General features: G+C 43.1%; 4 protein-coding genes across 6 annotated transcripts in view; 2 read left to right on the plus strand and 2 right to left on the minus strand.

Annotated features, from left to right (window-relative positions):
• Nucleotides 1–404: 404 nt before the first annotated feature.
• On the minus strand, nucleotides 405–7,326 carry LOC144093268 (arf-GAP with dual PH domain-containing protein 1). Its single transcript, XM_077626637.1, has 11 exons — nucleotides 7,088–7,326; nucleotides 4,327–4,454; nucleotides 4,067–4,158; nucleotides 3,401–3,483; nucleotides 2,449–2,561; nucleotides 2,219–2,365; nucleotides 1,991–2,074; nucleotides 1,813–1,875; nucleotides 1,682–1,753; nucleotides 1,388–1,616; nucleotides 405–1,081 (listed from the first exon to the last, which is right to left on the minus strand). Exons 1-11 carry the CDS (start codon nucleotides 7,170–7,172, stop codon nucleotides 1,053–1,055), a joined length of 1,125 nt encoding a protein of 374 aa, XP_077482763.1. The 5' UTR covers nucleotides 7,173–7,326; the 3' UTR covers nucleotides 405–1,052.
• Nucleotides 7,327–7,845: 519 nt separating this feature from the next.
• cox19 (cytochrome c oxidase assembly factor COX19) overlaps nucleotides 7,846–15,434 on the plus strand; it is a 30,538-nt gene continuing 22,949 nt past the window's right edge. For 2 of the 3 annotated variants that reach the window (XR_013306009.1, XR_013306010.1), the window contains exons 1-4: nucleotides 7,846–7,987; nucleotides 8,138–8,249; nucleotides 8,324–8,434; nucleotides 14,079–14,158. Coding sequence is in view for 1 of the 3 variants with exons in the window: in XM_077625102.1 (XP_077481228.1) it covers nucleotides 7,906–7,987; nucleotides 8,138–8,249; nucleotides 8,324–8,411 (282 nt within the window). In the remaining 2 variants the exon portion in view is untranslated. Of the gene's footprint in view, nucleotides 7,988–8,137; nucleotides 8,250–8,323; nucleotides 9,665–14,078; nucleotides 14,159–15,434 lie in introns of those variants that run through there. The other variant, XM_077625102.1, reaches the window with a different exon arrangement.
• On the plus strand, nucleotides 10,810–11,570 carry LOC144092391 (hemoglobin subunit beta-1-like). Its single transcript, XM_077625099.1, has 3 exons — nucleotides 10,810–10,977; nucleotides 11,049–11,271; nucleotides 11,357–11,570. Exons 1-3 carry the CDS (start codon nucleotides 10,886–10,888, stop codon nucleotides 11,483–11,485), a joined length of 444 nt encoding a protein of 147 aa, XP_077481225.1. The 5' UTR covers nucleotides 10,810–10,885; the 3' UTR covers nucleotides 11,486–11,570.
• hbae4 (hemoglobin alpha embryonic-4) lies at nucleotides 12,704–15,337 on the minus strand. Its single transcript, XM_077625100.1, has 3 exons — nucleotides 14,711–15,337; nucleotides 13,163–13,367; nucleotides 12,704–12,937 (listed from the first exon to the last, which is right to left on the minus strand). The coding sequence occupies exons 1-3, from the start codon at nucleotides 14,800–14,802 to the stop codon at nucleotides 12,809–12,811; spliced, it is 426 nt and encodes a 141-aa protein (XP_077481226.1). The 5' UTR covers nucleotides 14,803–15,337; the 3' UTR covers nucleotides 12,704–12,808.

Genomic DNA, 15,434 nt, shown 5'->3' on the forward strand with positions numbered 1-15,434 from the left:
ATCCACGAAACTCTACAATACTATCCGAGAGAATGACCGAGTATTTAGAAACGGGAAAATAAACAATGTTATAGTATATTTTTGTCGGCCATATTGCTTTTTGCTAAATATAACATTGTAGTAGTCAATGTAAAGTGTGCCTCGCAATGTAATACATTTCAAACGACTTAAAAAGGCTATTTTAACATCCAGTCGAAGTTCTATCCATGTTAATAAGGTTTGTTTTAAACCAAAAACTATGTGAAACATTCATAATTCAGAAGTTAAGAGTATTTTAGTGGAGGAAATATAAAACTACAAATCTAATTTTAAATACAAACGGGAAACCAACAAACAAAGACGACAATGAAATTGAATATTTCAAAACACCAGACCAAAAAAATAAATCACATTACAAGTTCAGATGTGGTATTGAGTTTTATTTATTTAAAATATTAAAAATGAAATAAAACAGTGCCATCAGGCCATCACATTACAATCCTTCCAAACAGCGGAAACAGTTTGACAAGAGCAATTATATAACGTTCCCGAGAACAAACAAAGGCAACAACTGTCATATACTGCATGAGATTAAGAAGAACTTTCCAGCAGCTATGATAATAAGAGGCTGACCGCTGAGCGTTTCTGCATGTTTTAATGCATATTGGTGAACAAAAGCACTTTGCAAATGTAGACGGTTTCAACGTCAGTGCTTCAAACCCACTTAAACCGTACCAAAATACACAAACACATCCTACAGTCAATAAATTAACAATGTAACAGTCAGTACTCATCCAGTGTAGGAATCACTTTATAACATTAGAGTTCAGGAAGATTAAAGCCTTCATGAGACAGAAATCCAAAGGGAGGATAGCCTATCTCACACACGTTACTCATCCAATAATATAGGATACACCTACCTGTGTGTGGTTACTTATCATTTGTCGTTATGGATGGTGGTTTACCACACCTGGAAACGCCGCCCGTCCCCTTTACCGCAGTCCGTGGTCACAACGTTGCTGATCTCAATGAAAGTAGACCAATTCCAATCTTTCTTGATGCTCTTAAAGGCCTCAGGGTTTGTGTTTAAAATGAGCCTCCACTGGCCCCCAAAAATAAGAACATACAACAGAAAATATATTAAAAAGTGACATGACCAGCTCAGTTTTTTACTCAGTAACAAATTCATAACATGCCTCGCAAAATTAAGATATAAAGGTCATTTTCAAGTCATTGTTTTGATTGTAGAATATTTGTATGTTAAGATCTTTCATGGCCTCAAGGCGGCCATGTTGGTAGGGGCGATTGTCCCGTGCATTGATTGCGGCCATCTTGAGCAAGGCTGGAAACTAGATCTCGAAAACTACGATTTTAGTGCCCTATCGGTACGAGTTTGGAGTCCCCGTACCTGCGTATTCCTGCGGCCTCATCGGCCGATTGATGACCCTCTGGAAGGCCGCGATCCAATCTCGTTGCTCGGCCTCGGTCTCGCAGGCGAACAGGAACTTCCTGTCCGGGGTGACGATGGTGATGCCGTGGTTCCAGTGGTAGCCCTGGATGGTCGGCGGCAGGCCAGGCAGAACGGTGTAACTGTTCTCCTTGCTACCGATGAAGACTTCGCCGCGGGCGTAGGCGTCCTGGAACAATATGGCGGATGAGTGACGTATGCCCAACACTATCAAAATAGGTTAGCCCAGCTCACCAAGGGGTCTTTAAAGTACATTAGCCGTCTGTCGTCCATGGTGAACCACCTCTTCTTGAACCCCTCTGTGTGCTGCACCAGAAAAATCATTAAACAGGTACCCCCAAAAAAACGAAGAATTGGTGCCGAACCTTTGGGCCAGTCTTCTCCATAAAGCCTTCCTTCATGAAGTTTCGGGTCAATTTTGGCACCAGCTGAAAAAGAAACATAGGGAGCATTTTAAAGTGCCATCCATATGCTTTCAGAAACATGAAAATACGACCAAAAAGCACAATTTGTGTTATTACAGTGTCCAAAAAAAGTCATCACCTCGTCATTACCCGCTCCAGGGAAGGCCACTTGAAGGTAGTGGAACCTGGCCGCTCGGATGGCGTTGAACCAGTCGATCATTTCCTGGTTCAAAACAACAACAACAACAACAACAACAACAAAACGTGTCAGACAGCTTCAGGCAAACAAAACCTTGCTTTGAGGAAAGTTGTTCATGTCCTACATAAGAAAACGATAATACTGTCGTAGCATCGCGTGCTAACGCACCTTAGCGTCGCTGTGGTAGACAAAAATGTTCCTCGTGCTGTTGTCTTTCAGGTAGGTGATCTGCAGACCGCAAGGGTTGCCGATCTTGGCCGGCTGGAAGGTGGCGTTGAGGGTTTCGATTTTCAGGACCGCCTTGGGATCCCTGGCCTTACGCAACGTCACACACAAATAGACTGTAAAAAGCTTTGACCTTTTCTTCTTGTTGTTGTTTTCATCAAAGTATTGCTCACATCCTGCTTGTTGAAGTATTTTAAGGCCCCCTCCCTCTCAGACAGGATGAACTTTCGGCTGAAGAACTGACCGTTGTCTCGTCCTCGTTTCCATAGAAACCCCTCGCGGTATCCTGAAAGATGGAGATGTTGGAACACGGAAGGCCGGAGGAACATTTTGGGAAGGAGAGGCCTGATTATTGACTTTTTAGGAATATTTGATGCCTCTCGACGCCATTCTGGCTAAAAGCTAAGCTCCCATTGTTGAGGTTTTCCCCGTTCTTTTTCTACTGAAAAATAGGCTAATTATGGTCACATTGGAAACATTCAAAGTTATATTTTCTGGTTTCATCCCTGTAGGAGGCCAAATGGAAGCTGGCTTCAAAAAATGACAGGCAGAGAAATTGGCAGTTAGACATCTCACAGTGTGTTTAGCATATTTAGCGGAGTCATTAGCGCCAATCTTAGGTAATGGCACAGGAGACCGTTATTACCGGTCCTTAAATATTGAGTGGCACAGCCGTTTCAGGCATTAAAGCCCACGTATTGGCATATGTACTGTACAAGATGCTACATATGCTAATTGTAGACCTTCTATTCTCCCTCCCCGGTGCTCTCCATTTCCATTTGCCATTTTTTCCCTGACAATTGGCCGCCTGGCTTTTGTCTTCTGGCCCAAAGTGGCAATTGTCCTCCCACTCGCTCTTTGTCTTGGTCGGGCGGGCGGGCCGCAGTGCGTCGCGCCTTTGTCTCTGCCACGTTCCCACAGGAAACGGCGGTGGGTTGCCTCTTCAATCAATCGCCACCCTCGCTCGACTCCTTCCCGCTACGCTCCCCTCCCGCCCCCTCCGTTCTCGCGATCAATGGCGACATTGACCTAGCGCGGAGGCTGACTTACTGCCGATGGCCCGTCTCCAAAACAAAAACAAAAAAACAGACCGCTAATTGTAAGAAGGCAAGACGTGGAACGTACCGGCCGTGTACGGTTCTTGCTTCTCGATGAGCTCAAATTCGTTCCTCTCGTACTTGGCTCTGATCCACTGCTCTCGGAGCATCCTGGAAAGCACCGTGGCGTTTAGTATCTCGCTCAGCGTTGGCGAGCCGTCGACGGGACGTATCAAAAGGCCAACCGCCTATTTTTCCATCCGCGTACATATCGTTACCGTGCACTGACCGACTCTTTTGAGCAAGGGTGTCAGACTCGGGTTGGTTCGAGGGCCGCTTTAACGTCAACTTGATTTCACATGCGCCAGACCATTTTAGATATAATATTTAGATTTTTTTTTCATGAATGGATTAAAAGAACTGGATTAAAAACCCTGAATATTCAGTTTTTTATAGATCTAAAACAATGTTTATTTTAGCTTTTTTTATATTTTTATATTTTACAAAATGATTTTTGAACAAAAAACACAGAATAAATGGATTAAAAAATGACAATTATTGATTTAAAAGGGGGAAAATCAGGAAATGTAATATACATTTATACTCTTCATTTTAATTTGATCCTAAAACAGAAAGTCGGCACTCATCATTTACTTACCCGGGCCACACAAAATGACATGTACTTTAGAGGACACCCATTCCGATGTAGAACGGACGTGCGTTAAATGGCCGAGCACGGGACGTGGGTACTTACTTGCAATCCGTGTGCGTTGGTCTGTAGTAGAAAGCGGGAACATTTTGCTCGTATTTGGCTTTGGCGACGGCGTTGCCCAAATCGGCCATAACCTGGGAGAGAGAATGCACAATGAGACAAACGAGTCGCGTTTCGGTGGAGACGAGTGCGTCATTATGAAGCCGTCCTGTATTTGGAGCGAGAGGCATCTTCTGGGAAATTGCCAAAAGGTCCGTGCTAGCATCCCCTGGGTGTCGCCCCTGCCCTCGGCATTTGCTCACCTCCACATCGCCGGCCTCCCACGTGTCTCGAACGGACTTTAGCCTGCTGAGGTGAGGGATGGAGCGGTGGAGGAGCGAGCAGGCCTGGCAAACAAACACACCCAGTGTCAGCGACGCCCAGTCCGGCTCTGCAGGCGGGAGACAAGAGGGGAGGAAGGGGGAGAGACGGGAGGTCAACAAGCCGCCAGATCCAAGAGCGCTGGGTTGGCGACAAGGTACAGACGCACCGCAAGAATTATGGCTACCAATCAATCCAATAGGCAACGTGTGTCGTTCAAAGGATATCCGGATTATCTTCAGGACGGGAACCAGACCTTATCAAATGTCATCGCAGATTGACAAAGGGGGACATCTCACTAGCTCCATCAAAGTGGGCTCACAAAAGCAATATATTTCATTCCTGCCGACGGGTAAACAACATGCTAACTGCTCCTTTTCGCTTTTGGTGCAAATGCAAGAGCCCGTTTTAGTCATGGCTGGACGAGTGAAGCAGAGATGGAGAATGTCCAGGAGGAGCGACACTCCAAAACCACCACGTTATCCGCACGCTCGACAGCTGCCGTCTCTCCCAGACTATTAGGACATGCGCCTGCCCGCATAAAAAAGGAGTGTGTGGCACTCCTGGGAGACAAATGACAGCCAAAGAGCCACTCAAAGGGAAAGGAAGCATTTTTTCTTTTCTTCTTTTGTCGTCCAAATCGTATCAAGAACCAAGAAAAGCGTAACCGTGCACTACTAGTCACCCTCCTCATCCAGCCCTTTCCAAACGACTGAAATAAAAGCCATGAAAAGGTCCATTTTCCTCATACATGCCCTTCAAATATGTATATTTCAAAGACAGACAAAGACAAAATGTTGTCTGAGCCACGCATCCAGCCGTGAGGTCATCGCTGTCTGAGTCACCCGACGCGGGTGTGACGAGACAAGACAAAAACAACAAGAACAAATAAAGAAAAAGAAGTTAGCTTTGTCATGTCAATTATTTCCGAAAATCGAAAATGGACATGAATAAATGTCCATATGGCAACTTTGTGTTTTTCCAATCCCGTTTGGCTCTTGCTACCGATACCCTGCCGTCCAGTATTGGCCAGTACTGTACTCGTAACAGTTTATTTTTAAAATATGCAAAATATAGATTTTTTTCCCTTTTATTTCTTTGCATTCTTCAATGTAAAGTCATTCAATCATGCCTAAATCAGACATGACTTGACCCATTGACTCCTTTGACGTCCACTCGTGGATGATTATTGTTGGCGACATAAAAATTCTTATTATAAAGAAAAAAATGTGCAAAATGAGTTGCAACCTGTCAATTGCTTCCAGAATCTCAACTACAAACAAAAATGCTGATATTTTCCGACTGGGGATAAAAGTCATTTTTTTGTGTCCTTGCTAAAGGGCGCAACATTGCTGAGCTGCAAATGCTATAAACGGAAATATATCCTGTAGTCATGGCAGCGGCCGGCTTAACCTATCAGCACTACCCAGTAAAAAAAAAAAGTAATAAGATATTAAAGATGCGAGGGGAAGAGTGAGTATTTTTCCAAAAGACTGGCCGTCTAGCAACGAGATCGCTATCCGTTAACATAGCATGAAAGTGGGGTTAGACACCCACCAATCGTCTTTATCGATCCCTTGGCTCAGTTTTATGACGTATGAAAGCGGAGACCACCTTGCCGGAACGCGCGCAATTTACAGGAAGTGGCGCAGATTGGATTGCGAGCGTTCGGCATAGGAAATATTACAAGGTTTAAATTCCTAAAAGAGCAGAACAATACTTTGGAGGCGGCACCAGAAAGCCAAACCGATGACCAATATTGAAAAGATGGCTGTATGACATCATCCTATTTTATTCCACTTCTGACCCAGTTGTAGAAGCTGGCAATTTGAATTCCGGCCGCTTTGCAATCCAATCCAAGGCTGCCACGGCGAGGCTGGCACAAAAAGACGCTCGTCCTCGGGGGTAGTACCGTGCCAGGCATCTCGGGCAGGCCGGGCTCCAAGTGCTGGGCCGAAAGCCCATCCTGGAACCCATTTTGGCTTCAGCTCATTTCGAGGAGAACAGCGACATACAGGACAACAAACAGTGGGCGGACATGATGTCTAAAAAAGCGAAGATCCTCTGAAGTTGAGGGCAATCTGCTCGTTTCAATGTTTTCTGTGGACACGGTCACTTGTGATGCTTACGTTTTTTTTCATCGGATTGATCTCGATTTCCAATTGGCTTAAATTCTAAATAATGTTCAGATGTCGCCTTTAAAAAGGGATTTCAAAGAGCTACTTTTTGTAGGACCGTCTTCATTTTAATATTATCGACCACCCAACAAGTGACGTCTTCACCACGTTGAGCGTCGACGACGGACACGCTATAGCGTGTTTAGATCCACAGACAAGCCGAGGTGTCTCTGCCCGATCATTTCACATCTGGAATCCAAAATGAATGGAAGCAGCAAAACTGCTACTGATGTTTATAGCAAGCACATCATCCCACTGGCACATCATCCCGCTACCAGGAACAAAGCACTTTTATTAGGCAACGCTACCTACCGTATGCCTGCTCATAACATTGCTAAGCCACAATAAAGACGCCACCAAAACACACGTGCGCTGATTTCTATCCAGAAGCTATTGGCATTTATTGAAAACAAAGTGCAAAAGCTGTTAGCGTCTGTTTCCATGATGCTGAATTTGACAGTGAGCATCCCTTTGTGCCATGCCAAAGGGAGCATCATCCCGGTCAAGAAAGACTTTCCTCCCATACCTGGGTTTCCGCAGTCCGCGCACGTCTCGTTGTCCGATCTGGCCAGCACGTCTTGCAGGAGCCGGTTGTCTCCCTCCGGTTCCATGGTCAGCTTTCACCACCTCCACCGAGACGAGCGTATTCGCCGACTGGAGGCAAACAGACAGAGCGCACCATCACCTGTCTGTCCTTCGGTCTGTCGGTCGGTCGGTCTGTCTGTCTGACGGATGCTGCGCTCTACCTCCCTTTCTCCCCTTCCTCTTTCTCTGCCTCCCTCCTGTGTCCCCCCTCTCTCTGCTCCCCCATCCCACTCCCTCTCCTCATCCCCCTCCCTCTGATGTGATGGCTTAATTAATGATGCTGCTCTGCGGGGTTGATTTGACTCGGATGTATCCTCCCTCCTCCGATTCTTGTTTACTGCGACACCCAGTGGTGAGGTTCCTTCATTGAAATAAATACACTCAATCTAAAAAAAAAGAAAGAAATGCTCCTTTATTGACAGAATGGAACAGCAGACAGCAACAGTTGATTGAAACTGGGAGGACTGACGCTGAACGTGTATTTTGTCGAAAAAAGTAAATACATGTGTTTTTTAGTTTGCACACGTTTGTGGTAGATATCATTCATTAAATGTACTTTTAGGTTATAATTGCAAATTCTGCCTCAAAGCCATTCCTTCATCAAAAAAATGTCAACAGAAGTGTCTGTAGTAGGTCATCGTTTGTGCAAGGCTCGACTATTAATGTCTGTAAATTGGAGCTATGATGTACCATTTACGCGCCGCGCCCTACGTCACACCTGCGACGGTTCTTTAACTTCGTGTTCCCCCCCAAACAAACATGTCGACTGCCATGAATTTCGGCTCAAAAAGCTTCCAACCTAAAGCCCCCGACAAAGGATCGTTTCCATTAGACCACTTTGGTACGTTAAGCCTATCTGACAACATGTCATATTCTATATTTCTTTAGTTATGAAACGCACAATCCTTGTGATTAGTTGTAATGACCCCCAGCAAGTAGCATGGTTGAAACGTGGTGCTCGTGTGCTAATAAAGTTCATTTTGAATTCCAGGAGAGTGTAAATCCTTCAAAGAGACTTTCATGAAATGTTTGCGGGAGAGACGTTTTGATAATTCCAAGTGCCGACTTCAATCCAAAGACTACCTTGAGTGCCGCATGAAACAGTGGGTTTAAACGTACTTTTCACGTGACTGAAATGCACCGTGAGCTAATTTTGTTTGTTTGTTGCTTCTCGCAGTCAGCTTATGACAAAGGAACCTCTGGAAAAACTGGGCTACAAAGACCTGGTGGAGCCTCCCCCTGCCCAAGCAAATAAAGAGTGCTAAAATTGATGGCGCACTTCTATAATGTAAGGACACTCTCTATTTAAAACTCTTAATTCGGTTCGAGAGAAGATTCCAGAATTGAACAGGTGTACTGTACATAACATTGATGAGTGGCAATATATCGTGGTACTGTGTATCTCAATGAGTAAGCGTTTAAGGCCCTGCAAGTACTGATATATAGTTTTAAAAGATCTCACTATTTAAGAAAAATATTATTTTTCCACTGGATTAGTATCTATGTTGACTGAGTGGCTGCCATTGATGTCGCTAGACGTCCAATTCTTTTTGACTGGACGAGACGAATGTACGTTAGCACAAGCTACCAAAATGTTTGGTAAATTTTGTTGCTTCATAATAATTTATGATGTACTTTTGGACTATAAACCGTACCTGGCTTTAAGCCACAGTCATCAAATTTCAAAATTAAAACTGCCCTAATATAAGGTGCATTGTATTATGGGGTATTTACACTAAAAGACATGCAGCTCACCAGCCTATAAAAATAAGCCGCTCTTTGGCATCCATTGTTGCCAGGTCCCATCTGTGGCCCTTATCAATGGCTCCAATTTTGCCTGTTGTGCCCTTTTATTGGGCTTTATTTTCATGTGTTATGAAATATATTTCACATGCTCATGTCCTGGTAACGTAAAAAAATCAAAAGTACCTTTTTAAATGGACCGCTGGCCCTTCCTTACAATGTGCACACAAATTCATATAGAAAATCTGACTATGAAAATGGAAAATTGATGGTCAAAATGATTTGTGAAAAACAACCAACTTTTCGTTATTTTATGAATAAATGAGATGACATACTAAAATACGAGTAAAAGACTAATGCGGACATTCCGATACTTTATATATATTTATACTGGCAGTATAAATACTGCCTAGTCTTGTCATCTCATATTTCCAATGATTTAAAAAAAACAACAACCACCAAAATACTATAGTATGTGAATTTTGCAAATGATACATTGGCCATATGCGATGCTTTTCATTCTGCGTAATGTGTAATATGAATATGAAGTTGATTTTGATCTCCTTGAGACCTGAATTTATATATAAATATATATTTATTTGTGTATTGCTACTGTCCATTTTTTAGCTGGAAAACCATAAGTTCCCAATTGAAGGAGCAAAAAGGCTCATTTGGTTTTACTCTTTAGTAAATTAGTTATGAGTTATTTTTATGTTTGCATATATTAGACCTGTCAGCAACCTTGTGCTATCTTTGTAACAAAAACATGTGCGAATTTTGGCAGTGGATTAGTGGGTGGAGGGGGCGCTCCTAAAGATAACGCCGGCCTGCTTTTTTCTAGATAACACATATAAGAAGGCCCAAAGCATATGTTTGAATGGGGACAAATTAGGATAAATTGAAAATTAGGACCGCAGCCTTCTCCAAATATCATCCCAAAAAGAGTGAAATGGTGGTTAATGTTTAATACTGTAAACACAAAGAACGAATGGAATTATTTGCGAACCTTCTTTATGATTTCAACTATTGCCATCGTAATTGCTAAACAGTTAAAAACTCATAAGTATATGGCTGCATTGAGGGTGATAGTTTGACATTGATCGCACAGTAAGTTCGGTATTTTGCCGCTTGTAACGCTACAATTAAGGAAACACATTGACATCCTTGCTAATATTCAAACGCTTTGAATGTTTTCTATAAATTTGACCTTGGCTGCCATTGACGAGGCTCATTCCAAACGGATTAGACTTGGATCACCATCTAATTTATAACTATGCCTTTTCTTGCTACTGTGACAATGAAATTTCCCGAACACGGGATGAATAAAGTTATCCAATCCAATCCAATCCAAAGGCACTGAAAGGTGATCATTCCATGGCAGTTTGATTTGAAATGAATTTCAATCAAACTAATAATAAAAAAAACACATGGTAACTTTACCACATTTGCTGTTTAGCCAGCATGTCAACTCTAGCAATTTTTCTGTTTATACATTCATCTGCCTGGACTCATTTCCGCAACAGTCACAAATGTGAATGTTATTCTTAAGCCAAGTGGGATGGCTAAGATACGTACACAAAAAAACGGACAAAGTATTTTCGAAATGAATTCCATTGTGAGATGGCTCCTCGAAGCGCCTCAAGATGCGGCGTGCACTTGGAGACAAAATGAGTCCATTTGCATGAATTCAAGTACACACTTGAATCAACATCTGAGGAAGTCGTTTTCATCCTGAACTGCCCGGACCAAATAAAATGGAAATGGCTTTTGAAATAGACACTAGCCCATAGAAGAAAACCACCCATGCAGAAGCATCTAGAAGGTTCTGGAAGACTCGACGTTATCTGGCACGCTCCATCTCCAGCCTATCAGCGCGGCTTCCCCTCAAGGGCGGGGAGACCTCCAAGACATTTAAATAGAGGACCTCCTCCGTCCCCAACGCCATTCAGCCTTTTTTTTCTTCAAGCCCGAAGCAAAGAAAGAAAGAAACAGCAACATGGTTGTGTGGACCGATCAAGAGCGCGCCGCCATCAGCGGCATCATGGGCGGCCTGGTCTACGAGGACGACGGCCCCAAGGCCCTGTGCAGGTACGAGGACGCAAATGTCCAATCGCAGGGCGCCTTCTTGTTGACCCCAACGATCGGGCTGCCTCCCACAGGTGCCTGATCGTCTACCCCTGGACCCAGAGGTACTTTGGCGCCTTCGGCAACCTCTACAACGCCGAGGCCATCAAGAACAACCCCCAGATCGCTGCCCACGGCACCAAGATCCTCCACGGTCTTGACCGGGCCCTGAAGAACATGGACAGCATCAAGGAAACCTACGCCGAGTTGAGCATCTTGCACTCCGAGAAGCTCCACGTGGATCCCGACAACTTCAAGGTAGGCCAAGGTGCCCCCGTGGAGAAATAGCAGTCCGATATCTGGGCGGTAAAGCAAAGCAAATGGTTTCTTTGTACTTGTGCAGTTGCTGGCCGACTGCTTGACCATCGTCATTGCCGCCAAAATGGGAAGCAGCTTCAACCCTGACATTCAGGCCTCCTGGCAGAAGTTCTTGTCCGTGGTGGTGTCCGCTCTGGGAAGGCAGTACCACTAAATCCAGAAGCTCAAAATGGGGATTTGACATGTGTTGCCATGTGTTTCACTTCTCTCAAAAGAAATAAAAAACGACTAAAGCAAAAGCCAATATGGGATTGATTATTTCATTTCTAGTGACTTTGGAGAAATGTACTTTCAACTAAAAAAAAAAAAACAACATTCAAAAATGCTTGAAAAATGCGATTTACAAAGAATGTCTTTTTTTCTGGATGGTTTTCATTCATTCACTGCCTGCAGAATGGTCCTAGTGTGTCTTGTTGGTAATTAATACGACAGCTGAAAGAAATTTTAAATGAAAAACAAAAGCCCATTAACGGTGGCAAAAAAGTCCCAATATATATCTGCTTCAAGGAGATTCATAATTAGCATTGAGTACTTGTACGGGTAGCGATAATCATCCTTCTGCTGTGTATTTCAATGAGTCTTTTCCGAGTAGATGTCCTATCCATTTGAAAGGGGAGGTTGGCAGCGGAGAAAGGAATATTTGCTCATGTCAGACTAAGCCACGATAGCAAAAACTTGACATTTAAGTGAGTGTGTTTCACAATCCGACTCAAAACATAGTTTCAGTGCCACATTAATATTTTATACCACAATTTCAGGTCATTGACCGCGTCAGTCAGCGCCTCACTGACTGTCAAAATTACAGGTGTCAAAGTGGCGGCGCGGGGGCCAAATCTGGCCCGCCGCATCATTTTGTGTGGCCTGGGAAAGTAAATGATGAGTGCCGACTTACTGTTTTAGGATCAAATTCAAATGAAGAGTATAGATCTATATTACATGTCCTGATTTTCCCCCTTTTAAATCAATAATTGTCATTTTTTAATCCATTTTTTCTGCTTTTAGTTCAAAAATAATTTTGTAAAATCTAAAAATATATAAAAAAAGATAAAATAAACATTGTTTAAATCTATAAAAACAGAATATTCAGGGCTTTGAATCCAGTTCTTTTAATCCATTTATTTAAAAAATCTAAATATGATATCTAAAATGGTCCGTCCCACGTGAAATCAAGTTGACGTTAACGCGGCCCGCGAACCAACCCGAGTCTGACACCCCTGGTCTAAATAAATCATGAATTTAATCTTCAAACCTATCTAGACTACATCATGTAATATTGTAGAAAATGTCTACTGATAAAGCCCAGGCATTTCAAATTCTGAAAAAGAAACATTTGACCCCAGCTACTTTTGAGTGACCAGTCCATTCCTTGTGTCATTTTCTCCAATTTTATTATAACAAGAAGAGACACAAAAGACACAAAAGTGCGCATAGGCTATAAACACTGTACATCCAATTTCCATCCATCCCGGCCCCGTCCTCATCTGTATTTCTCAGCCAAGACGGCGGCAAAAGCCGACAGGTACTTGTCCATTGCCGCGTGTAAAACCTCGCTGAAGTCTTCGCCCATGTGAACGGCCAAAGCGATCAGCATACAGTGGGAGAAATGCTGTAGGGGAAGGCCAGAGTCAGTCAACTTTCTTTAGAAATCTCGGAATCCTAGCTAAACATCCCAATGTGACCTTTAGCCGAGGGCCATAAAAAGTAAATCTATCAATTTCTCAAGTACCACAACAGAGTGGATTGACAATAACTACTACTCTGGAATAGGTAGCTGCTAGCGTTAGCGTGCCCGCCCCACTTGCGTTTCTCCCAGACAAAGTGGCTGGGACACCTTAAAATTGGAGGGGTCTATCCGCAGAAGGTAGGCGTGCAAAGTCTGCAGGGGTGCCAGAGTTTCCGTCAGCCGTCCGATGTTTTGGGCCCCCTCGGCGATGGCCAGGACAATCTTCTTCCCGTGGGTGAAGAGGTGATCGGAGCCCGGGCGGATGTCCAAGTGGGAAAAGTAGGTTTTGCTGCCCGGCACCGTTGTAAACATTCTGGAAAAGACACACGTTGAAAAAAAAGAGTCAGTCACTTCTCCCAAGCTTCAATGAATTGGCGTCGATGGTGCCAACAAATAGAGGTTGCCACCTTTAATACATGCACTACATGTGTGAATATTAGATGAGATTAGAATTTTATTTCATCCCGTACTTGGGAAATTTCTTGGTTGCAGTAGCAAGACAGACACAGAAGACATTGTAGACCTAGGTAAGAAACTAGCAAGACTACTTTCTAATTCTTTCATTGTTTTTAACAAAAAATATCTTTCCTGTTTTGACATTGGAGAGTCATCGTAAATACCGAAGTCTGATATCGTTCTTTTTTCATAAAATTTAGTTATGTTTTCCAAGGTAAAGTACAGTAATCCCTCGATTATCGCTATTGTGCGATTTCCCCCCGCTATTAATTATTTAAATTGTTTAATATTTTTTTTAATTCATAAAAATGTGAAAATCTACGCTGAAACTCGTAAGCGGAAGCCACTTTTTCTCCTAGGACTCAGCACTGGAGAAAAAAAAAGTTTTTTATATACATATATTGATTTTTCAATGATCGCGGCCATGTTTGGTCTACATTAACCGCCATATTCGAGGGATGACTGTCTGATAAATGCCATGATATTCCTACCGTAAAGCCCTTCATTGTGTGTATTTTTATTTGTGCTGAGATGGGAGCGTACGTAACAAAGCACCCCTTTTTGCCAGGTTAGCAAAGAAACAAATAACTCCCGATCAGAGTTTAAAGGAGCGTTGGAGCCGATGTCACGACATCTTGAAGAAAACAGGTACCTGTGAAAAATTCATTTTTTCCCCTATTTTCTGCAAAACATATTCATGGCAGACAGGCTATCCACACATTTTGAATTGATCCGAATGTTGCACCTACTAAAATATTCTTCTTCTTTTAAATAACAGTTGACATGATTCGTTCTTATGGAATTTGGGTACTTTGATCAAATCATGTTCATCAGATAATATTTTTGTTGTGGCAAATATCCTAAAGAATGATGCTACGCATGTAGCAATGCTAAGCCCAACTCATAGCTAAGTCCCACCCACTTGGTCCAAAAGCTTTCTGCCATTTAATAAGCATTTAATATTTATTCATTTAAGACAATGTACTATTTAACAACGACTTACTACTCGTGTAACACCTGACATAAATATTGGAATGACCTTCTAAAATCCTCAATGCTATTTTTTTTTAAAGTCCACTTCATTATTTAATAATTCTTTCATTTGCATTCATCTGCATTGAGCAGGTCAGATATGACATCACACATAATACAAATGATAATATTGCACGGAGAAATGATAACATTTGAAGACGGACATACCGAAGAAGCGCATCGGCTCCAATGTATTTAGCCACGGGAGTCAGGCGCTCCCACGCGCCTTCCAGTAGCTCTTTCTCCTTCTTAGATAGCATGGCGAGCGACCGCTCTTGGGGAAAAAATGGCGGTCTATGGAGGAAATCCAAGCTATCAACAAACCATTGTTATCGCGACAAAGACAAAAATATCAAAAAGTGACTTGGATTATTTCCTTCTTTCCGAGCTAAACTAGCGGCAGTGGTAAAGAGTCTGGCCGCGGCGGGGGTGTTCCCCCTCCCCCGTGTTATCGGCGAACAACACGTGGGCGGCGGCCTATCTTCCGCCAGATGCCAATCACCGGCCTCTAACATTTGTAGTCCGTATTGTAGTGCTGGAGTGGACTTTTCCTTCAAAGTTCTCCACTTTTTTTTACCGTCGTTTCCTGTTCTCGGGACAATCAAGTCATGGTTGCGCTTTCAAAACAAAAGCCCACGTTAAGCTAGCGTGCTTTTAGTGGCGAGCTTTTGTGATTGGATGAAAATCAACACAGACGTTTTGCCATGTCAACAAAAAAATAATAAAAAGTAGGTTGAAGGTGCCCATCCAGTCAATAGCCTTATCCAATATCTATGTCAGGTGTTACACCAATAGTAAGTTAGGACACCGATGGGTGTCCTAACTATGGCCCCGGGGCCACTCGCCGCCCGCTACACTGTTGTTATTGGCCCGCAGCAAACCAGGAGAACGC

The sequence above is a fragment of the Stigmatopora argus genome, chromosome 18 (genome assembly GCF_051989625.1).
Source record: "Stigmatopora argus isolate UIUO_Sarg chromosome 18, RoL_Sarg_1.0, whole genome shotgun sequence".
Classification (NCBI taxonomy): Eukaryota; Metazoa; Chordata; class Actinopteri; order Syngnathiformes; family Syngnathidae; genus Stigmatopora; species Stigmatopora argus.